Here is a 25,707-nt window from a genome sequence, read left to right on the forward strand (position 1 = left end):
AAATTCGTTCGCAACTTTCGGGTTGCGTGAATCGCGAGTATTTTTCCAGGATACTTTTGTACAGGGCGTAAATGTGCATGTGTGTTTGTGTGTGTGTGTGTGTGCGCGGGGATGGCTCCGTTCGGTAATCGAGGTATAAAAATCCGTAAATAGTAAATCGTGTATAATAATAAATCGTGTCGTGCCGAAAGAAGACACGTGGAAGAGCGATCGTAAACGTGTCCCATACTTACTATCGGTTTTCTTTTCGGAGTCAACTCGATTCGTATGGTTGTGTGCGTCTCTGATTGGCCTCTGTGTGTGTGTGTGTGTTGTGAGCGCGCGCGCGCGCGCGCCTATGTACGTGTATTGTGTGTTCAAATACGAAGAAACGCGAACGTGAACGTGAACGTGAACGTGCGAACGCAATTCTGATAAATGCTTCGCGCAGATCGTCGATCGTCGTCGAGAAACGTTTGTTAAAAATTCAACCATTTTACGTGATTTATTTAATTCTACTTTTGTTAATTCGATTTTTTTTTTTTTTTTTTTGAGATTTTAATTTTTGGTATTTTCTTAGAATTTCTAGGTATCTTAATTCTTATTGTGTTGAATTTTTCCAAGTTTCTAAGTCTCGACAGTCTAAGTCTTGAATAGAAAATGATTGTCGTCAATTGTTTAACCTTCCTCGGGTTCATTTTCCCAGGGTTTGTGAGCTTCGGAATTTGCAATTTGAGGCGGAAAGAGCATTGTGGAATTTCAAAATACTTTAAAATTTTTGTTGAAATGTCTATATAGAGAAAATACTAAACAGTACTAGATATCGAATATCAGTACCAGTTGTCAATATTTAAAGTACCTATGCAACATCATTAAAATCAACAGTCTTAAATATCAAACAATAATATTTGTCCAGAACACTAAGTGTAATAACAAATACTCGTAACTTAAGTGAAACTTAATTTTCTTACTTGGAATAATTATTTAAAATTTGTATTTCCTTGACAAAGTAGCGTAAAAGGATCCACATTTCCAATTCCACTCACAAAATTGTCAATCCTTCGAATCTCAATCAAACAAACATTCTACGATCCGTTGTGCTACTTTCAAAACAGACGTCTAAAAAATAGATATCACGATCCATAAAAAATCTACCTCTATCATGCAAGTCACACATGACACATTTAGAAGTTCGTTTCTCGAATAAAAACACAACTAAAAAGCCCATCTTACTATTTTTTCTTGATTACAGTTTCACCGATAGGATTCGACGACGATCGATCGACGAGAAAACGAGTTTTCTTGGCTGCCTCTGCTTTCGTCCCTGGACTGGGTATCGATCGCTAAATCTCCCGATCCAATTCCTCCCTAATAAGAAAACTTACTACGAAACAGCTTAACCTTTAAAACACCCGCTCGGACAAATCCACGGAATAATCCACCGCGGCATCTTACTATGTGTATATTCCCGTGTACAAAAAAGCAAAAATTGATTTGTCTTGCGAGCTGATTGTGACTTGCAACGCAATTCCTGGCCCACGATTCCGATTCCCTTGATCGTCTCTCTCGTGTACTTTTCCATCTCATCTAAAAGAAATCTTTTCTTACCGATCTAAGTTCTAATAAAATTATCGATCTTCCATTGTTTCTATCTATAACATATTCACATTTTCCGCTTCGATTCTCAGTTAACGATTCGAAAAAGAGCAGAAGAATTTCTAACAACACCAATATAAAAAAAGAAACTGAACACGCAACCAACCAAAAGGAAACGCGAAAAAGTGGCGCGACGAAAGAGAACTCCCACGGTCGTAACAGAAAGGCTAGAAGAGTGCTGGAGGAAAAAGAAGTAGAAGAGAATACTGGAAGAAATCCAGCGGACACTAGAAACAACAGTTGCTGAAAAACAGTAGCAGCTTTTACCGTTTCAGAAATTCCCTTATAATCATCCATGTATTTCCTTTCCATTCTTTTTCTTCTTTCCATCGTTTTTTTTCCATTTTCTTTTTTTTTTTTCTTTAAATATTTGTTTCCTCCCCTCGAGAATTATCGATACAGAGAGTCGAGTGATTGTCGAGTTCAACTATACATTATAGTACTCGTTAAGATCTGGAGGCTTAATTAGAAAGGGGGAAGGGGTGGGGGGCTACTACACAAGTCTAACACGCTACATCGTGTGTACATTGTGTACGTATGTGTATGTTTATGCATGTATGCGTTTGCCTGTGTTTTTTTCATCATTATACGTGTCTCACGATTTTTTGTTTCTTTTTAAATCATTTTTTTTTTATTATTTCTGTGTTTTCGTCCACTTAACAACTACCCTTAGATAATCCTAATGTTCTGTCTCGCGACTGAAGGCTCTCCTCCTAGTCGGTAAAGAAGATCGTCAATATTATTTTTCCCTATATATATTCTTTCTTCTCTTTTGTTTCTGTTTGTTGCTGTTCGAAATTCGATTCGATGGGGTCGTCGAGAAACTCTTTCGTGTTAATTAATTAGGCTTAGTTTTCCAGCTTTCTCTTCCCAGCTCTCCTTTCGCATTTTTTTTTTCGTTTTTCTGTTTTTTTTTTATATATCGCTTTTTTGGCAATCATATCGACGTCACAACGACTATAACGACCAGCTAACGACCGATAGAAGTCCGGCTTAATCGAGGCCCGTACGAGAGAAGCGACATTTCACATCGTCTCGTCTCGGAGCCTCCTAATGTCTATTACAGCGGCCGTAGAAGAGAAAAGCGGACAAAAAGATCGCAGAATCACTCAACAGGCACACCAGAACGTCTATCATCCTGATCGATTTCTCATCGAGGCGCCGCTATGCCATGAATAACAAAAAAGAGAAACGACAACAACTTTGGAGCGATCCCAAAGTACAACGTTATTTTTCTACGAAAAAGCGCGAATTTTTTATCATAGATTTAACATTGATATGTCAGCGACTTTAGAAGAATTTGAAAATTTACAAAGAATAAGGAGTACGAGAAAATTCAGATACCTTTGAATCGATCGTCGACCACGTGTGTCTCTTTTCAGCTGATAGCGTTCCTCTTTGATTGAATTCGTGTAACAGCCATCGCGTATGGAGAAAAGCTTGCTCGAACATCGTGAGAAGCGTCCCTTCGCTATCCGTGTCTGTTCGTTGGAGATCCGAGCGAACAGCTAGCCCTGGTTCCCTTTTAGTTCTATCGTGAACGACGCCTAAGGCCCTGATTAGGCAAGCAAACTATCCTGAACTTTCAACGAGGATACGCACGTAAATTCCTTCGTACGCGTATTTCGGTTATTCCCTGGATTCGTTCATTCGTTCCATTACATTCGCTCTGTCCCTTTTTCATATTTACTTTCGTTCGTTCTTTCTTTCGGTTTGTCGTGCTCAGATCTCATCGTGTCCCTAATATATATATATATTATATATATGTATATGTACCGCGTGTGTTACGACAGATTCGTAATAGATTAACTCTTCTCTGCTCAATTTATCCATTAAACCGTTAACGTCGATAATCCTAGTTCCTTATCAGTTATTAATAAAATATAGATTATTGGGATGCAGCTGCTGCGCACTTTTGGACACACTTGTTACATTGCGATATATCAAATATATATATATGTATTGTATAGGTTTCCATGTGTATTTGAACGTGTGGTTTGAGTACCGTTTGAACGTGTTTCAGAATACTTGAGTACCGTTTCAATGTTTTTGATCCGTATTTCAGGGTGTAAACCGTGTTTCAGGATGTTTGAACGTGCATGCACGGCGTGTATGCGTGCGATCGTTTGTCCGTGTTTCGTGTGAGGGTGTTCGCGATCGGTGTGGGTATACATACGTGCCTCTTCTTTAATTATTTATACTCCTAATAACCTCTGTAGGCTAAGCTTCGTCTACTGCGTGGCTCGAACCAGACCCCGAATTTCTTTGGTCCGAACAGGTTTTTCGTTTCAATGGATTTTTTCTTTGTGTGTTTAACGTTGGAAGTTTCGCTTCAAATTTTGAGCACCCTGGATCTCCTTCTCAATGACTAACTTGGCATTTCACATCCTGATTGCTGTTAACCTATTGGGCCTTTGCGATGGATGTTCGACCATCGTTTTTGTTAAAGTTTGAAAATGTTTATGTTTAGACTTGTAGATAACACCTAACATTTTCAATAATCACGTTGAGTTCGAAACATTTCAATTTGATTATAGGAACAAATTAATCGAACGGGCAGTTGATAATAATCACGTTGAGTTCGAAACATTTCAATTTGATTATAGGAACAAATTAATCGAACGGGCAGTTAGACTTTAGATTTATATTATCAGATTTGGATTTTATTTGGTATCACGCAAAATGAGTAACGTAGATACTTTGTCAAATCTTTAAACATGTTCTGTAAATTTCGTGAAACATACAATTTACAATTCGACTGCAACTTATTTGAACCTAAAAGGAGATATGACTTTTACTAATATTTCATAAAACCTATGCGATTCTATAATGATCGGATAAAAATAATCGATTTGTCAAATATTCGATACTATGATAGATTAATCTGAAATAGTATACTAATATCATAATGTTATGTATTAATAGCACAGTAACATTATACTGTACAAACAAAAGCACTTGCATCTTTACCCTCTGAATAACTTTCCACGGAGATGATCAAATTCCACGGTTAAAACAGTAGAAGGAGATCGCAGGGTGTACAGTTAGCCGGGATCTCTTCAACCATTACGCAACCGTATCTAAACTTTCGTCCCGATCGAGATCTTCGTCGAGATCTTCGTCTTATTTGGTCTCTTTCGTTTCTATCTCTCTGTTTTTCATTTTCTATTCATATAAAAATACGTCGTCTATATGAGGAAGTCGCGGGCGAACGCGCGTCGAATAATCTGTATACATAATATATTTGAACGACTCGCGTAGAAATTTCGCAAACGAGCTTTGTCAATTTCTTTCTTATCAATTCTCCACGATATTTTGTTTGAACTTGGTCTGAAGAAATTTCGGAGCCTGAATATTTGCGACACCATGTAGCGAGTGCTGGCTATCCCAACCCTCACCTCGGCCCCCCTCAACCCAGCTAGTGATAATACTCCATGTCTGAACCCTCTACAGGGTGTGTGTGTTCCTCAAGGAAATCAATTAACCCTTTCAAACCCCCGCAAACTATGTCAAACACAGAAGTATTCAAAATTGAACAAACGAAATATATTTTAAAACAAAATGTTCAGTCAATTTTGCAGGCTATTAAAAAGAAGAAAGACGAAATTGAGGAAAAGAGCTACACGACGTTGTGCTATATGATACGAACACCCTGTAGACACCCACAGAATTCATAACAACCTCTTAAAACTTTTACTACTGTCCTCTAAAACGGAAATCGAGCTTTCTTCCCCTCTGATTCCGGAGAAACCAGGTAAAAAAACGAGGAAATCATTGTCATTGCGTGCCTTCAACGTCCGAAAGAATCAGTGAACGAGTTTTAACGATGACGGAGGAGTAGCATGTTTGGGTTTCACGCCGAAAGAGCTCGAACGTCGTCAGAAGGTGCTTCAAACATTGTCAAACGGGATCAAAATCCTTTAAACGAAGGAAGAAAACAGCAAACGTCCGAGAAAAAATAACTCGAACTCGTTCAGCGTGGACCAACATGTATGAATGCATAGGTTTCTGTAAATGTGTACGTGTGTGAGCGTGTTTGAACGGGAATGTGTTCAGAAATTCCTCGAGAACGCTAGTAAAATGAACGGAGAATGCAACGCCTGCGACGGAGCGTGTTTTTATTTGCTTTTTCATTTTTTTTTTTTTTTTTTTTTTTTTTTTGAAAATTGCTCCGTCGCTGTAGCGATTCGTTTACACAGGCTTTTCAGGTACGCTTGCAGACATTGTGCTGGGAATACTATTGTGCGCCAGGCCCTCGATCGATCATTTCGCGCGGGAACATCCGGAGGACCGACAGTTTTGTGCGCTTGCGACTGGACCAGCCGCGAATCGATTGAAAGAGCCTGTTTTTCTTCGTTTATAGATTTTTAATACTTGAATGAAACGATAAACACATGCTAAAACTGCGAGGCAACTCAAGAGCGAAGCTGACGCTCAGATATTGCAGATTGTCAAGGAAGAACATACATGAAAAATTTTGTTAACCGAAAATTTGATTTTATTGAAATAAAACATCGGTATATTGTAGAGAATTAATGTGGATTATTTCTCTGTAACTTTAAATAATAAAATATTTCATTCTAAATTAATGAATATCGAATTTACATTTGTGAATGAATAGTAGTAATTGGAATGATTAACTTTTCCATAATATTCTGTCAATTAATTAAAAATATTTACAAAATTTCATTCTTTTCGTACACTATACCGAATGCAGTCCAATTTTCCCCTATGTTACAAAAACTGAAGTTTCGTTATTAAAAGTTTAACACTACTTCATACCACAAACAAAAATTTTTTTTGCAGTTCCCAGTAGTTTATAGTAGAAATTCCGAACCAATAATCTACATCTACACTAAAACATAAGAAGACTATTACTAATTTATCCAATTATTATTATGTACGATTTATTTAATTCTAAAGAAAGAAAATATGGAATTCCTAAATTTTAGACCCCTCCACAATAATTTCCGTACCCTACTAAGTATTTCAAAAATATATTAATATATTTAAAATTACTTAAATCAACCCAAATAAAAATTTCAGACAATGCCCAAATTATATCATCAACGGTTTCCATATCTTACTAACCATTTCAAAAATATACTGGTTCACTCCGAACCAATAGATCCTTGAAATCAACCTAAATACAGGTACCCACTTAAAACAATTAACAAACATCTTCCTGAACGTCAGCATCGAGTCGAATACCAGAACCAAGCCCGTTCTGAGGAAGCCAAGAATTAGAAAAAAGAAAAGAAGAAGATATGTCAACAAAACTCTCATAAAAACCTAAACTCTAGCATGTATTCGTGTACAGCCAGTGTGTCATCGACGCGAAACGAGTTCAGATGCGTCCAGGATAGGATCTATAAATGCAGTCGTCGGATTAAACAATGTAAATACATCAGAGATTCGAAAGACAGATCATAATAGATGCAAAGACTGGCCCCTTCGCTCATGCCGGCTACTCGCTACGTCTCTAACATGATTGGTCGAATTCTTCCCTCTCCACGAACCTCATCCAACGCCTTCCGATCACAATCGTTACATCTTTCAAGAAAGATCACTATCAATTAGCTAGAGATTCTCTTCAAAGGCGTAGGATCGACGTTCGATCGTGAGGAACATCAGCTGGCTCGTCGAGAGACCCATCCCCTAGAGTCAACAGCTAGCCTACTTTGGCACAAACAACACTGCCCGGGCCGGCACTCGCTTTGTAATATATATTTTTTTTGTAGTTTTCTCGTTTTTTCATTATGCTTCGTCCGCCACACTCACTCCAGCCGCTTTTTGGATCAGTCACACTCGCGGAACAGGCTCTCTCACTCGCTCTCGTCAGCTAGTAACGTCACGTTCATCTCTCTTCTTGCACACACGTACATACATACACAAGCACGCACGCACGCACGCGCATACACACACAATCTTTCTCTCTCTCTCTCTCTCTCTCTCTCTTGCTACCTTTCTACGGTTGATATATGTATATTAATAAGATTTAATTGACTCCAACAGAACGTCGGTTAGACAAAAATCGACGGGGCCCGGGAACGAGTTGCGACGCCTCTGGATCAATGCCAAGATGGCGCTGTCCGTTTCAAACAACCAGTGGCGTCGCAATCATTTTTCTCGTCCTGGCCCAACCTTTTATCACGACTCTACGACACTACTGATAATCTTCGCTTCTTGACACGAGGATTCGATCTCGCTAATATCGCGCGCCACTCTCTGATCTTCTCTTTTGTGTAGTGTATATTTGTGTATAATTTGTGTATATAAGTCGTGGCAAATTTCATCGTCAGGACTCATCGTTCTCTCTCCCCTTTCGAGCCTCCCTCCTCGTGATACCTCTACGATATTAATTTGTTACGCTCTGCGGACTATAGGCTACTTAGGTGTGTACCATTATAGCGTTTCTATGTTTCTGTCTGTTCGTGAGTGTGTATGTGTGTGTGTGAGTGAGTGAGTGAGTGAGTGAGTGTGTGTGTGTGTGTGTGTGTGTGTGTGTGAGTAGGAGTGTTTCTCTTATAATCTTATTATCTTACACGACAGTAGCGCATCTTAACAACACAACAGACCAGCCCTACGAAAAAAGATGCCCCTCTCTCTGAGTGCTCTCTGGTCAGATCGGTTCGTTCTACGTCGCCTGCGGGCGCGTTTCTTGAAGAAAAAAAAAGGAATGCTCGGTGATCAGGAACTAATCGTCGACCGGACCTAAACACGAGCCTGAACCACGCGACGAGCTCGCTCTACTTATCGCTCTGTGATCTGTTTTCTTTTTTTTTTTTTTTGTTCTTTTTCTTTATATATTTTTATCCCTTAAACGGAGTCAAAGAATCGCGATTCGTCGCGCGATGGAACCGCTCTCTGCCGGAGCAATCCCGAACCAGTGAAAATATACCAGCTCGCGAAACACATGCGCGTGCCTCTCTAATTAGCGATATGTTCAACGGTCCTTTATTCACCCTCGTCAATGGTACTTAACGACGGCGCGTTTTGTCTCCTCCTCAGCCTTACTTATACGATTAAGAATCTACGCAATCCTAAGCACCTATCAGCTAAGAAAACCTGCATCTGAATGTCTCTGCGTTTTTCTGTGTTATCTATTTGTGTATTGTTCCTGTATGTGTATGTATGCGTATGTTTACGTGTCTTTATGTGTTTATACGTGTGATTAATACTTATTATATATAATATATATCGTGTGTTGAACATACAAATTATAAAAATACCACCTGCAACGACAGTGCGCCGCTCCGCCACGTGTGGGTAGTCGCGTCGCGAGCCAGCCGTATTGTACACATCTACGTGTACACGTCCGAATCCAGCTCTCTCTGGATACTTTGAATACTGAAAGGGATTTTCTTTCTATTTTTTTTTTTAGAAAAGTCAGAACGAAACAAAAGGAAGAAGGTGCATCGTGTCTGGACCACGAGGACGGCGACACGTGGCGGAGGAGACATCGAGAAATAATCGTCCCCTGTCCCTAAATCGATCCGACAATAATCGGCTCGCGTGTTTGGATCGGCCCCGGGGCAGAGGGCGCGAGTGTAGCACCTCGCGAAAGCTGCAAAGGGTCCCGTGACAATTAGCCTTAAACGACTAATCTGGCTTGGTACGCGCGCTACTTTCAAAGTCGACCTCCCTCGTTCTCGCTTCGATCGTACTCCATTTCCTTTATTTTTTTTTCTTTTTTTTTTTTAGTTTTTAAATTTTCATTTGTTTGGATCCCTCATCGACGAAGCTTTTTAGTTATTTTGTTTCAGCGCGTTCGAGACAGATTCTCGCGACGGTTAAAAGGTAGATGTGATATAATATTTGTATATATATCTATATATATTGAACGTAATTTTTTCTCTTCTGTCAGCACACACACACACGCGAATCCTGCGTGCATGCGTGTGGTTATTTGCGGGTCATATAACGCGCGAGGCTCGCGGCCAGAGTGCGTCACCCTTGCAAAATATATCATATATATATATAGATTTATGTGTATATAGAATATACCTTAATGCTCGAAAAATTGTTCTTAACTCTGTACAAGAACCCAATCGGCCCTTTTTCTTACTTCTCACCGAGCCCCTACACGTTTCCTTTTTTTCTTTTTCGTTAAAAACCAAGTCTCTCCCTCCTCCCTTCTTGAATAACATACACCTATCATGCAAAACACACGCTTCCTGTGCCTCTCCTCTCTCTTTTTCTCTCAATATAAGATCGATCCTGGCTTTCTCCTTATCTCTGGCCTCGTGAAAGCCAGCAGTGTATGATTACTTTCTTAATATTTTCTCTTTCAAACACAACCCTCCTTTTCGCTGTTTCGCAGCCCTAATCCTTTTTTATCTTCGTGTATTTAGTTTTTTGTTTTGTATCTTTTTTTAATCTGTGTGTGTGTGTGTGTGTGTGTGTGTGTGTGTGTGTATGCATGCATGTATGGAGATAACAAATCGTGTCTGTCTGTACGCTGTTCGGAAATAGTCTTAGAGACGGTCTGTCAAGAAAAATAGAAATGCACCCCACACGGTTGTTAGGTCGTGCGCGTTTTGTATGTCCGCTTCGCAGAGGAAGCTTCATTCCTTCGTTTCCCAGGTAAGATCCAGAGGTTGGCCAGTCAATGGCGTCGCGGTAATGGGACCAGCGACTGACCGCACACTCAGCGAGGATCATCATCGTCGCTTGTTATCATCATCAGTCGTACACTGAGCCGGGTATCCAAAAGGGGACTAGGGCGTAGGGCTGGTACCACTGCCGGTTGCATATTTGTGACTCTTGTTAGATGTTGCTCTTGGAAAATGACACTCTCAGGTGGTTGGATTCGCTCAACTGGTAGTTGTGCATTTTCTGAAAAAAAAAAAGAAAACGAAACAGTTTGGGTTAGCATGATTTTTAAATAAAATAGGTTAACACATTTAACACCGCGTGGACTATCGATGGTCCACGGTGGACTTTTCATTTAGACTATCGTAGTTTGTGTAAAAGAAAAATCGATCATGAAATGCTTCAGAATATAATCAGTCGACGTATAACAGTCATATATTATGCAATTATAATACTGCTCACGGTCCATACGATTTGAATGAAGAGTCAAAACGAAAATGGTTCGTTTACCATATAACGTGTTAAGTAGGCCATTTGAAAACACTCGTAAAGGTAATATCGAACAGCTTCAGCTGATAATATTCTTAATATTCAACGTAATAATATTATCAGCAATGCTGAAGGTACTAGTAACGTCATATTTAACGATAAATAACTGGTTGGCTTCGATGAAGAAACACGTATGAAACACGTGGAAAATGACGAACAATTATTATTTTGTAACGAGTTTTGAAACACTGTAATTTCGCACAAACTTAACATAGATTTGTTATGTATAATTTCGCGCAATTGTATCAGAGGCGAACATCAGGCACCAGTGACTAAACTAATTACGCCACTGATGAATTTTCATCGAATAAACAATAATGAATGAGCTATACATTCACAAGTAACATCGTCAACATGAAACAAAACGAAAACTGCAAATATATTCGAACTATTGAACTATTGAACTATTGAATTAATCAACTTTCGAGTTCTAGATTTTACATTTTAGAGTCCAATGGAAATGTTAGAGTCGAACGAAATTAAAAATTTCAACTATTAAATCCTCGACAACAATCTAAGCTTGTAGGGAATTTAAAAAAAGGCAATTAAAACTTACGATCAAAGCAGCTACGGCGTCGTCCATGCTGGGCATCTGTATGAGCGCCATTTTTCTGTCTTTTGGGAAGAACTTGAACGCCTTCACGGTGAAGCCATTTTTGGTGAACGCATCCCTGATCTCGTCTTCAGTCACAGTTGTACTAAACACATGCCAAAAATATTTCACTGTCTTATATAATATTACAATTATATTTATTAACATACGATAGTATATATTGAATTATTTAATAGCGCATATTTATACGTAATATTCTAATATTTGATTATCAATTCTAGGTACATAATATTCTAACTATCAAATATCGGAAGATTGAATTATCCAATATAGAGATATTAAAGAATCTGATTTAAAAAAATTAATTACGTAGTGTTACATTTCGTATCATACATTATCTTTTAATTACAGAAAAACAAGGATAAATTTGGAAACAATTTACTTACGGAATATTCGATAAATGCAGAGTGGAGCTCGGTGGATAGATATTTTGATAGTTCTTAGAGCCCGGTTTCTTGAACCGATGAAGAGGACTATTGGTATAATCTTTCGTCAATCCAGCGTCTGGTTGACCCTCCTTTGGTAATTGTACCGTCTGATGTTTGCTCAGCATTACCTTGATCTGCTTGCCAAATACTCGCAATTTGTCCATGTGTGTCAATGCTGTGATTTTAAACAAATTATCAATACATTTCTCACCGCTTTCATTTTAGCATAATCTCAAATTTTGTAAATTTTCGTTTTTAAGAAATTATACCAATCATTAAAGTATTCTCCATTTATAAGTATCGACATAAAAAAGATATCTTCATTACAACATTACGCGTTCGTTTCATTTTTAATTTACAAATATCGTAATTCTTTATTTTCAACGGTTTAACAATTTTCGATACTACGTGAATTATCAAAGAAAAATTACCTAAGTGCGCCTGATGCGGTTCGGCCATTTGAATCAGTGCCGAGTCCTTCTTGTTGTAGAGAATCTTCACACGCTGAACATCCCCGTAAACGCCTACATGCACAACACGCAACACATCATTTTAATCAGTCCGATCTCGTTATCAAATTACGAGCGTCTAATCATTATCGAGTCGAAGACGAAACGGGACAATAATATAATAATAATCGGTAATAATAATCGATCGAGAACGGGGTACGATCGGACAAGATCTGGGACATGCAAATAGGCAACCGGTTCAGCCAGCGATTTTATTCAAAGCTTGTGCTAAATGTTTCTCATAAAATTTTATTTGTATGCAAGTTTGTCTTATCTTTTTACACAGAAGTTTTATAAAAATTTAAGTTCTACGGTAGTCTCATAACAATCATAGTTCTATAGAAGTTTTATAAAAATTCTATAAAAATAAAATTTATAAATTTTTACTTTGAAGAATGAAACTCTTTCAGGCTGGGCTGAATTAAAAATTATATAAAATGGCTGAACCGTTTGACCCGCGAGAAGTGAGCTCCTATGGAGATATTACGATAAAATAAGCGAAAGCTTATGTAATATTAAAAAAGGTGTCTGGAACTGATATTAATAAAATATTAATGAAACAATTTAGAAGAGATGCTTGGAAATAGAGAACGTGAAAAAAACGGTGTTGCTGATGAGAATCGAACAATGATCATGGGGGTCGTGGTGGGTGGGCGGGGGTGAAAATATCGATGAATGAGATTGCGAATAAGAACAGTTATAGCGAATAAATAAAATAATAAAATAATAAATCAATAGAATTGAAGATCGGTAAGAGACGAATAAAAATAAATAAAATAATACCAAGAAAATTCACAGAGGTGAGTAAAATAATAAAAATAAAATTAAAATTAAAAAAAAAAACAATAAAGGGAAAGAATAAAATAAAAATCATAAGTACACGTGACGAGGAGAGTGATATAATGATTTAAATTTTCCACAAAAATACTTTTTCTCAAAAGACCAGCAAAAAGATAAAAATGTCAGAAATTAACAAAATAATCATGACGTACGATCGATGATTATAGACTATATACATATATATTCTCTGTTCGTGTTCCCATGTATCACATATGTAAGAAAATTTTGTAAAAAAAGAAACAAATAAATAAACAAACAAAGGAAAATATTACTATTAATATTTAATTTTATTTGTTCACTCTCCAAAAATGCTCACAGTTACTACTGATCCATGTAAAAACACGTCTAAGGAATGTCACTGTGTAAAGTGTGTTTGTGTGTTGCGTATGTGTCAATGTGTTCCGCGAGTGTAAATACAATAATTAATAATGTAATATAATTAATAATATAAATGTGGAGACGTACCAAACAGGGTAAAGAGAGCGTCAGGCGTGACCATCTACACAGAGAACAGACAGAGTCCAGTCAGTAGTCAGCGAGTATAATAGGATTCAAATGTATAGTGTTGGCACGCGCACAAGTTTCGCTGGCCTCACGTGTATACGGGCCACTTTTGGACCTTACAGATCTTCCAGATCATTTACTGACTTTGAAGAATATATCTGACCAAATCGTGTCACTATGACGAATCTTTATAAAAACATAAAGTTTCAAATGTAAATACAATTCGGAAAAATTGTAGAAATTTTACTTCAGGATTTTTGGAAAATTTTCTGAATTCTAATTTGAATTTTCATTCAAGTGGATTCTTATCGAATTCAAGCTTTGTCTAATTTGGATTTTTAGCGAATTTGATTACTACCGAAATCAATCTCCATTTCATTCAATTCTTATATACTTCGATTTTTATAAAATCCAGTTTTTAATTTATAATGGCATACATTTGATCCAATTCAAACATATAATATAATTCTACAACTTTTATGTAATTATTTTCGGTACTTTCAGAAATGCAAACTTTTTATCAAAATAATTTTTAACTCCGTAGATCATCTTCTGGCAATTTAAAGAATAAAAAGTAAAAAATATGAAATTCTTTCTATCTTCTGATTGAATTTCAAGGAGCATCCAAAAATTTCACGAATTAGAAGGAAAAGAAATTTTTCTAAAAGAATCTCGGAATCACAGTGACCACAATTTGTAAAAAATAAAAAAAAAAACAGATACAGAATGAAAGTCAGCGAAAGGGCTGGAATTTCTTTTTACAGTCGATTTTCCTGCGGTCGCAATCGAAAGAGGAGAGAACAGGAGAGAACAGAGAGAGACACAGAAAGACTTAGAGAAGCAGAGAAACAGCGGGACCTTCTCGTCAATATGAATCCCTCGCGGTTCTTATCGTTTCTCGATATAGTGATATCACGTGGGGTTAAAGAGAAAAAAAAAAAAACATTTAAAGGAAGAATATCGTAAAAATATGTATATGGATAGACCACACTATTGTCACAGAGGTCACACAGTTAAAAAAGCATGTCTTTCGAACTAATTCACCTTCTATTAATAAACTTTATTCACGGAATAACGTGTTACATTATGTTACATATAGTTTTTTGTGTTTTTTGAAAAAGTAATGTTTTTCACCTGTGTCACTTTTGAAACAAAAGGGCGATATGTATTCAATCATCCACAAAAGTTTTCGTGCACCCTGTAGGAAGGCTATTTTTATTCCAATAAAATACTAAAAAAAAATTGCATTACAAATATCCTTGTAATATGTTATATTCTATCATTAATAAATGTTAAGAAATGCGAATAACAAGGAAAAATGTTGGACGACGTTGTACTATGTTTTGTATAAATAAAAATTGCCTTTTTCAAGGTACAAAAAAGTTTGCGTGGTAGACTGTATTTATATATAAAAAAGAGAGGATGATAGACATAGTAAAAAAAACACTTGATCGTTTGCTCGCCAGAGGGAAAAGACACTCGGTTTGGAAGCTTGTGCGCGCGGCGCAACGATAGTAGTACACATAGTTATAGTACAGTAGTGACAATAGTTGCAGCTGCGAAGTGTGACGTTGACATACAGTTTCTTTGTAAGGCGCCTTTCATTTCCACGTGGGCCAATCTTTTAGTATCTAGTACTAATAATTCTACTAGTAGAAAAATTGCAGCGGTACTAGTAGACATTAGTAGTCAGTATGTAGTACTGCTACAATAAACAATACTAGTAGATAGTGTATAAGTATAAATACTAGTGTATATTTTATACTTTAGTAGGCACACGCTTATACGGACTGGGAAGTTCGGAAATTTATATTCCTTTCATCAAACTGAAAAAGTTTGAGGAAATACTAGCTTGAGTATGAAAATAGGCAAACTTGATGTGGCGTAGATATAGCAGAATTTTATTATAGAAAGATTTGTTGCAAGAGAAATGAATTTAGATGTTGAGGGAACCATGATAAAATAGAAATTCGAAACTTTGCAAAGTTAAAATCTCTAGATTATTATTTTCAATGTAAAATTGTACTAAAATCTTCATTTCTCGTATTTACCTCAACATTTACGATTTCCGCATAATTTTCAGAAACAAAAGACGCCTCGCCGGAAGTAACGTTGCGATTAACAACGCCACGAATTACTCAGGACAGAGGATGATAACGTTCGGAACGATATCTATATATGTATTTCGAAAATATGAGGGGTAGTGGGGGGTAAAAAGGTAAGATAAGAAGGGACGTGACGTAAAGAGGGCACATACGCATCGAGAACTCGATTTATTTTACTTGTCGAACCCAATACTCTATTCAAAGATTAACAAAAATTTATTTAGAAATAAAAATGATCGCTTATAAATGCAAAAATATATTCGATTATATTTGAAGATACATTCAGAAACGATCGACAAGGAAAATTCGAGTACAGGGATGGAGAAACTGCTAGAGTTGCCTACGTAGCACTACATTATAATTATATCGTTGTATTTAGGTAAATTTTTAGTAGATAAGTACATACCTAAGCCATTTTCGTGTACATAGGCAGACGCTGAGAGAAACGAAGAATGTAAAAAGAAAATGTCTTCTCTTTTAATCTTGATGTAATTAAAAATTGAATTTGAGAATCAATTTGAATTGAATTTTAAAAATCAAAAAATAAAATTTATTTTCGCTATATTATTATATCTATTTACTGTATTACTTGTATTGAAAGAATGAAATTGAGCAAAGGAAATATATTTCGAGCTTACTGAGGAAAATTATAAAAAATAATTTACCAATGACTACAAATTGGTGTATAGTGGAATTATGTTATCAATTGCAATTCGTTTGTAGAGAAATCTAATGGTCCATTTCTCTCAGCGTTAAGTGAAAATCATCCTAATTGAAAGCGTACAGCACGTCGATCACAATTTGCGTATTTTATTAATGTTTATTTTGCTCAATGTGTGACAACGTTCTATACGCTTTAGCGGCGTTCACTTGACAAGGCGCGAAGAAAAATTCTATCCCGTTAATTCAATGAAATTTCGTGAAAATATAAGAAAAAAAGCAAAAGCAATGATAAAGATTCAGCAAAATCTTTTTTATTTATATTGGACGTGCCAATAATCACTATTTAATTCTACACTTTAATCAAAATGATCATTAATTTATGTATATAACAAATTATGAATAATTTTCCCGATAAAATTAAAAGAATAAATATCCACACATTACAGCATGAATAATAATATTAAATAAATAAATCATAATTCTCTTTAATAGTATGAAAAGAAGGAATATTCGCATACTTTAACGAGCTTCGCGATATTTTATGAGCAATACGAAATTAATCACCAATTAAAAGAAAAAAAAAAAAAGAAAAAAGAAAAACAAATTTTCGTTCCTTACGCTCCTTGATATTTTAATTCTTCCAATTGTAATTTTTCTTCGTGCCTCTCCTTGGATCTCCGTGTCCTCGACCACGTCACAGAACAATTTCATCGAGTACCATGAAAAACCACTCACCTCTTCGTTGAGATTGCTGACGAGCAGGACCGCGGAAGTTTGCGCGTTTGTAGGAACGCGTACTCCAAGACCAGCTGCACCCAGAGGGAACCCACCTAAGCCAGCCAATCCGCCGGTAGGTGGGACCCCGTTGTATGGGCCCGCTAGGGGCGAAGGTAGACCGTGCATGGCCGCAAAGGGCGTGGGCAGCACACCCGGTGCCCCTGCAATGGACTCTACTTCAGGAAATTTACAAGCTATAGTTAGCATCGTTTCTCTAATTGGAAATTGTGGCGGTGGACCAATGGTGTGTGTACTAGCGGAAGAATCGACTTGGTGGTGGTGAGGGAACTCGAGGTCACGCGAAACAGAATCGAATGGACCTATACCTGGGCTGACGAAATTACTCCAATACTTATGGATACTTTTTATGAATAAATTTGACTCGCCACGTTATAAGACTCGACTATCGAGGCTTGGAACAAATATAGAAATAGACGTAGATACAACAATTTTTTAAATCATTATTGTGGAATTTATCTGAAGTTTATTTATGAGGTACAAACATGTGCCTTTCGAGAAACTTGTTTGTTTGGTAAATTCGGGAAATTTGAGTACGAATAATGGAGTATTGTATTGAAAGAACACAAAACATCTTGCTTTCGTTTGATACCAAGTCACAAATGACAATGACAATTTAGGGAAAATTTGAATAATTTTAATTTGTATTCTGTGTGTTATTACGCAAGATATAGGATGCACAGAGCAAAATTAAAATATCCCGAAGGTAAATGAAAGATAGTAAATGCTGGAGTCTGTCAATTTTTTGAAATTTCACGTGCCAAGTCGATTCTTTCGTCAAATGAAAATTTTTTTTTTATGTATTTGTGGGACTCTGTGGGATGCGATATAGGGAATCCTTCGATTTCGTAAACTTTCAACGTTGGAGATTGTTTAAATTTTAAAATAATTCGAAACTGTTCAAATCGAAGGATTACCTTTACTTCTGTCATAATAAAATACAATTTCAACAAGAAGCAAATTCAGGAGGTAAAACTATGTTAGTTGATACAACATGAATAAAATTCTTTAGGCATCTCAACGTGATCTGACAAAGAAGCTCTTAAATCTGAAACCTTCCTAGGTACTTTCGTATAACTTACATTAGACTGCACAATTCAGAAACTTAGCGAACAATCCCTTTAAACTTCAACAATTTCGCACCTTTACTGTCTTTTAACGCTCAAAATCTTTTAACTCAACTATTTAAATCGTCATAGTATCGTCTGCATAGTATTTCTAATAAAAATCTTCGAACACACTCCAAATTCCAATCACCTCTATAGCGCAAAAAGAAACAAAATTATTACAAGTTTCAAAACGAACCCTAATTTATACTACTATGATGAAAAAATGAATCCAATAAAATCCAGGAAGAAATACAATGAAACAACAAAACAATTGAGAATGTAGAAACAGGAGAAAAGATCGATGATAGGTAATCGTCAGGCTGTATCGATCAGCAGTGGCGTTGCAACGTAATTAATTAATTTACCCCAGGAAATAATACTGTCTAACCGCGTGCAATTCGATCCCCCACGGAAATGAAACTGAAAACGAGCGGCAAATTGGAAACGGACCGATCGACTCGATATAACAATTTATCATAAACCGCGGGCGAGACACGCTATTAATATAATTAATTCTAATGGACTGGACCGTTCTGGGTACACGGGACTAATTGATCGATCGATTTTTATGGGTTCCCTTGACGATCGATGTCGTGTGACAACTTTATTAGAGCACTGGGTGTACATAGGGATGCATAACATGTAATGCGTTATTGGTTTTTTTATGGTTATCGATTGTTTTCGATTTTCGAACTTTGATAACGTTGTTTCAAGGTATTTAATTTCTATATTCTCCAACGTTCGGACTTCTCAAAGTTTAAGATTCCAAATTTCATGACCCCGGACATTCAAGAAAGTAACAGTAAAAATAATCTAATGTACTAATATTTTATATAACTAGTTTTATCTCCTGAGTATTAAATTAATTATAATAGAAATCAAACATAAAAAATACTTAATAGTTAATTTCATTTCAAAGAAATAAAGAAAACAAAAATAATAGAAAAGCTGTATCAAAAGATATCATGAATTAAAAGCAAACTGTTAGAAATAATAATATCAAAAAAAAAAAAAAAAGAATAAACCAAATTGAAATTTAAATAAAGCAACCTATTTTACCCCTTTGCTTTTATTTTTCTACGAAATTCCGAATTATTCCAAACGGCGTATCCATGAACTATCTTTCTTACTATTTTCATAAAAATTCTATAAAAATTCACGGTTCTCACCGGGTATTCTTGCGCGGGGCTGCGATCCAGCGCCCATTAACAACTGTGGAAGAAGCTCGCCGCCCAAAGCAAGAGAAGCCGCGTCCAAATTCGCGTCACCAGTTGGCAGAGAAGGATTGGTATAGTCTCTCGACTTGTCATTGTTATACTTCACGTTCAAGTTCTGCATCTTGCTATAGTCGATGCGCAACGTGCAACAGGAATTATAGATGTTCTGACCCTCCAGCGACTGAAACAGAAATGAATAATAAAAATGTTAGCTGGAATGTTAGATCTTATGAAAGGAATGTTATATACAGTTATGGTCAGCATTTAGCCCTCTGAGTATTTTATATTGAATTTAATTTTTTACAATTTCTCATTTATAGTATCGATTAAGTTGAGAATTTATATTAAAGAATTACACGATGAAACAGAATCAATGGCCTGATATTAAGCGAGACACGTAGAATTAGCACGTGTAGTTAAATAAACTTCAAGAACACATTTCCAACCATAATCGCAACCCATACTTCGTGTAATTGTAGAGCTAACTCCCAGTGCTGTTGGACTCTACCAGCATCCACCAATTACACTAATTAGACCCTCCAAACCTTATTCGAATTACCGCAAAACACAAAATCCAGTCAAGCCTTGCCTCCAGTGGAAACCGATATTCCACCGAAATGATTCGAGGGAAACCGCGTTTGCCCCGTTCGCGTTTATTCGTCACTTTTCACCGTAAACAAATCGTCTAGCCAAAATCTACGCTAGAAAAATACTTCCGAGCATATATGGCGGCCCGCTAGAACTCGTTTCGAATCGATCGCTCGCCCGAGGTCGTTCACTGCTAACTCCTAATCCTCCCCCCACTAATTAATCAGCTGGCGTGCTTGTAGTATACCGGTTTTATACCAATACCAATCGAAGAAAGGACAATGCCAATCATAGGGAGCGCGTTCATACATTTATATCAACGGACGTTACAACAAAAAGTCAACCTTCTTGTGTAACTCTAGTTGAAGATTACAAGAAACAGCAATAACAACAGCAATATTCTTTTGCTTCTAGATCTTGTAACCCACAACACCGTTAGTGTTCCAAGACACGATATTATGGATCTCTCCCAGTTTCGAATTTTCCGTTTCAACTTGAAACTTTTTCTACGGACATGAACCGCTACAGTAAACTTTAACTATTCTTTAGCTACGAGTAAAAGATTTGATAGAACTTTCATCAGAAATTCAGTAGCTTTTTCTATCAATAATTAGCAAATTTAGTCATTTTTAATACTAGAAAAATGAAATGTATTATAACTTTTTAACGGAAGTGTAATATCGTAGAATAGCTTCGATTGGAAATCGGCTGAAATTAGAAAAACACCGTGTACGTCGTCCTTTGTGGTTTGTTTATATCTAAGAGCGCCTATGTGACTAAAGTGACCTAGTTCTTGCAGAGGTATGAGAAAAACGATAAACAGCGTTAGAACAAAAGACGGTTTCGGTTTTCAAGGAGAGGTGACGGAGAGGTCAGAGTATGCGAGTCGAAAAGCGAGTGTGTTGCGAGGGGCAAAGTTGATCGAGACGTCGAAGCATAGAGTCGTTTGAATTGAGTTGTTAGTGTTGTAGAGTTGTTAGAGTTGCTAGTGAGAAAGAGAGAGAGAGTTACCAAATAGTTGTCAAGTTATTTGATGTAAATACGAGCGTTGTATTTAGTTTTCCTGTTAATCAAACATCGTTTTTCTGTCTAACTAATATCTGTATTTTCAATCCATTATTAATAAACTATAATTAATCGGACAAAACTATACCTTTAATATATTCCGATATTACAACTTGGGGACTCGTCCGGGATTCGAATCCGGGTCCCGAACGTTCGCAACCCAAGGCGCTAACCACTGCTTTTTTTTTTTTTTAATGATTATTTAACCAAGGATACAATTTTTGTTACATTTTGGTATTCATAATAAACTGTGAATTTTGGTAATGGTGTGCTAAGCAAAAGTACCGATACGCGACGGTACGACGTAGCCATACTATATTATGTGTCGGTGTTTTACAATTTTTTGTGATTTTAAATCTATTCTTTGGATTTAAGCCGCTGGGGGGGGGCGGAGCTTTTATGTAATTTTGTTCTTGCTTGATTTTTTTTGTCCTGAAACTTGGTCGCAAAACAGGACTCATCGGTAATTTACATGGGCGCTAACCACTGCGCTACCGTCGTCCGACGCTAGTTAGTGTCGAGTGGTGGTATTCATTATCGAGCACCATCACAGGTCCTCTTTCCACGATACTACAGAAGTTTGACGAATTTTAAGAAAGAAAAAAAAAAAAAAACTCCGATCACAATGCAAGGCTACCCGATTTCGACTACGCAGTCAACGCGTTAAATATCGCGAGAGAAATTCTTCTAATTTCACCTCAAATATTCCAACAGAAATTCTCATAGTTGTCGCTTTAAATACCAGATAAATACCGCCCCACAATTCTTAATCTCTCGCTCTAAATAAAACAAATTTTAGCCAATCTCGTCCAAATAATATCAAATCACTAGCCTGATATCAATTATGATTATTACCTAATCGTTCGAAACAGATGTGCAAAAGACTGTCTCCTTAAATACCAACCTACGCAACTCTTATATCTAACAATTTGTATATCTTTCGCTCTTTCTACCCACTCTATTCACTCCGAATACCCTAGAAACAATTTTAATAATTACCAATCTAAATAATACTTGGCAAGTGTATCACGAGTACGGTCATCGCCTAATGCTGCGAAATAAAGGTATAAGTTGACGAAAAGGATGGTCAGAGGAGTAGATCCACGCCACGGAGAATAGCTGTACGTAGGCTAACCGGTAATTATGTATGAAATTCATTAGCCCGTGTAAATATGGCCGGCGGAGAGATACAGCGAAGCGTGTACACGCGTGCATGCTGCAACAATGCACACGCAGGTCAAACACCATGGCCTCCGTCGAGCAGGGTTTGCTCTAGTCTACGCCTACGCGGAGAGTCGAACGCGTGCATACGTAATTAGACTGCGTCTTTCCAGCCCTGCAACTGCATTAGACCAGCTAGCTAACATTGTTATTAATAGGGCTGAAACGCGTTGAAAGGGCTAGCTTGCTGTTATCGTTATCGCTGCCTTGGCTCTATCCTAACTTGCCCGAATCATTATGGAAACAATGATTTCGGGATCTAATGAGTCGTTGGCTTGATGAGCGCGGGACCTTGGAATTTTGGAATTTTAACGTCACGTGTTGTTTAATATTTTTTGCTTGCCATAGTTGATTGGCGTCAGGTTGGCGTTAGTATTCCAGTACTTATGGGAGTTACTGTCCCAATACTTTGAAATAATCGGAATTAAGTACGAGTTTGTTGCGTGATTCTTCGTTTTCTAATATAATTTAAATATTTAAATTTAAATATTTCTTCCTATCGGTTTGAGATAGGTTCGTATCAGTTTGATGTTGATTACGAGCTTGATGCGTCGAAACCTTGGTATGCAATATTCTTTGTTGTATTAATCCATTAATGCCTGTTGTACTCACAGAAATACACCCGATATATACCATCATAGTAATTCCACAATGGGCAAACATCGAATGAACCTTAATAGGACAATGTCTTGTCGCGCAAAGAATAAAGAGAGACAAACAGTTCCGTTTAACTCTATTATTACTCGTTTTTGTAAATATATGAATTTGTATAAATGTCGCAGTCCACTCATCACCAATCTGTCCGCTTCCAAATACATTCACCGATGTTTGTTCTATAAACACAATTACGTTAATTTGCATTAATTCGACAGCAGAAGAATTAGTTTCGATTATTGGCATAGCCAGGCTAGCAAAAGCGCGTCGCGTTTAATTAATTGGCTGCGCGACAGGATAAATTTCAAACTGATTAGTCGGTCGGGAGGAAAATCGGGCGGAAAAATTCAATTGAAAAATATTCTGAGACTCTTGAACGCGAACGCGGAACTGCGCATAATACCAGACGCAATATTCCACGTCCTTCCTCCTTTTTTTATCCTTTCTTTTTCTCTTTCTGTATGCCATCACACGGCGTAGCGAAATGGCAGGCTTCTATGACGTACAAAGAATACGTAATCTGGGTTAACAAAGTTGGTCGGATATCTGCAATGAAATTATTTTAATATCGTGCCCTGTCGCTCGAACGAATGGTATTAAGCTTTGAAAATAGTTTGGAAACTGAAAGGAGAGGGGAAACTTTCCGAAAGAGGCTCGATGCGCTGTTTTTTATTTCGTCGTTCCTCTTTCTCTCGGGCAGGCTGGATTTCAAGATGCGATTGTGGAGAATAACGACCCTATATATAGTGGTGTAACGTATAATACTAAAATTAATACACTATATTACACGTTATAACAAAATAATAATTTATATATCGTATAGCAATATAATATTCTCATCGTTTATTGGAATAAATTTGTGTACAAGAGTAAGAATAAAAACACTAATACCAGTGCTAATTTTGTAACAAAATCTTCATTTCTGATAAAGAAGATTATACAGAAGATAGCAGATGATCTTCAAATTTCTGTAGGGAAATATTGGAAGGTGAAACACTCTTGTGATTACAATGGTATAGGAGTCGCAAAACAAAAATGAAATAATTCACAGGCAATATAAAGGGTTAAAAAAATAAAGGAGACATTCGGAAAAAGACTAAAATATTGTAGATTCACGTCTCAGTGATCAATGTTTCATGGAACTCCATTAAACGAAGGGAGGGAGAAAGAAGTGGCGAGTGGAGCACGAAGAGAGCACAGATGTCTCCGTTTCTCCCAGCCAGATTTTCTATCCAGGAGAATTTCAACGCGATTATTTGCATTTGCCCCGGACGGTGATGTAATTGCCTGCCGCGAAACGTATTTCGCCGCGTTCAATTAATATTTACGGTCCGCGAGCGAGTTCAAACAACCGGGATTATAATATCATCGCTGGATTAAGTGCACGCCGATGTTTCCGAGTTATGAGACTATAGACGTGGAAGATTGCCGAGGGCTCGTGTGTGTTTAACGTACACTGTTTGCAAATGTGTGCTACGCACTTTGTATTTTATCGTTGAAATCGTGATCGAAGAATAATAGAATGGTTGACTTTAAGTTGCAATAAAAAATTCAGTATCTACGTCGTACAGCATTTTACAGGAAGAAATCAATAATTTTTGAAAAGTTGTCAAAAATCATTTCATTCCTGTTTAAATTTGAGTATTTTACAATAAATCGTTGGACTATTTTTATACTGTTGTCCGCACGAAGGAGATGTTAAGTTCCATTAAATTATTATTATCATTAAAGATATATTATTTACGTGGTTTATAGTTTCTTTTCGAGAGAAATTGGAAGGAAGAGAGAATGATAAACACGATCGAAAGAGCAGCTTAGAGGGACGACATAGAATTCCATTTAGTTTGAAAGCAAAGCCAGCTCCCTATAAAATGGAAAATTATACAGAATAACATTTTTCTTCGATTGACTTTAGAATCCCATAAACTCCGATCGATCGGAACTTGTTGATAGAAACCGGGGACTTATATCTAAGAGGATTGCGGTGAAAAAACAAACTCGAAAAAACGGGGAAACAGAGAATAAGGGTTCGTGAAAACAGTAAAAGTACTTCGGCTTCGACTGGAACTCTTAAAATATCCCCGAGTACCAAGATTTTTTTAATTTAATTCACGAGCAACTTTCTCAATGAAATTTCTCGATAAATTTCTATCCTCTTCTATCGTCAAATTGTGAGGATTTTCTCGAGAGAATAGTCTATGAATCTCTGACAAATGTGTTAAAATATTCTCTTAATTATTATGAAATACTAGAACGTATAGAAATATGACTGCAGATTTATGAATTTCGAACAGATATATCATAAAATTCAAACAAGAACTATATAGTATAGCGAATATAAGTAAAATAAAGCAAAGTGTAAAGTATGGATGGTATATCGGAATAGTTACGAATACTACTGTATATCCAAAAGAATTTATTCATTTATTTAGATAAATATTTCAATCCGCTGCAAACCACTCGAAATCCCCTCGAAACTACCAAACGGGAGAAAAGGTCCAGACGTTAATTAACCTAAAAATCGGGATTCGAAAATCAACGTGGAATCGAACAGAGCCAGGTGAGAAAAAAGACAAGGACTGGAAAAATATCGAAAAATTCGGTTGCTTCGATATCG

General features: G+C 36.8%; 1 protein-coding gene across 21 annotated transcripts in view; it reads right to left on the reverse strand.

Annotated features, from left to right (window-relative positions):
* Positions 1 to 10,028: 10,028 nt before the first annotated feature.
* Positions 10,029 to 25,707, reverse strand: part of heph (polypyrimidine tract-binding protein 1 heph) — a 415,917-nt gene continuing 400,238 nt past the window's right edge. For 18 of the 21 annotated variants that reach the window (XM_069130464.1, XM_069130468.1, XM_069130475.1 and 15 more), the window contains 7 exons: positions 19,515 to 19,743; positions 17,177 to 17,394; positions 13,635 to 13,668; positions 12,252 to 12,344; positions 11,779 to 11,995; positions 11,336 to 11,477; positions 10,029 to 10,473 (listed from right to left, as the gene is read on the reverse strand). In XM_069130464.1, coding sequence (XP_068986565.1) covers positions 10,405 to 10,473; positions 11,336 to 11,477; positions 11,779 to 11,995; positions 12,252 to 12,344; positions 13,635 to 13,668; positions 17,177 to 17,394; positions 19,515 to 19,743 — 1,002 coding nt within the window. In that variant the 3' untranslated portion in view covers positions 10,029 to 10,404. The remainder of the gene's footprint in view (positions 10,474 to 11,335; positions 11,478 to 11,778; positions 11,996 to 12,251; positions 12,345 to 13,634; positions 13,669 to 17,176; positions 17,395 to 19,514; positions 19,744 to 25,707) is intronic. The other 3 variants (XM_069130479.1, XM_069130460.1, XM_069130461.1) reach the window with 2 other exon arrangements.

Source organism: Bombus flavifrons, chromosome 16 (genome assembly GCF_040668555.2).
Source record: "Bombus flavifrons isolate JBK064 chromosome 16, iyBomFlav1_principal, whole genome shotgun sequence".
In the NCBI taxonomy this organism is placed as follows: domain Eukaryota; kingdom Metazoa; phylum Arthropoda; class Insecta; order Hymenoptera; family Apidae; genus Bombus; species Bombus flavifrons.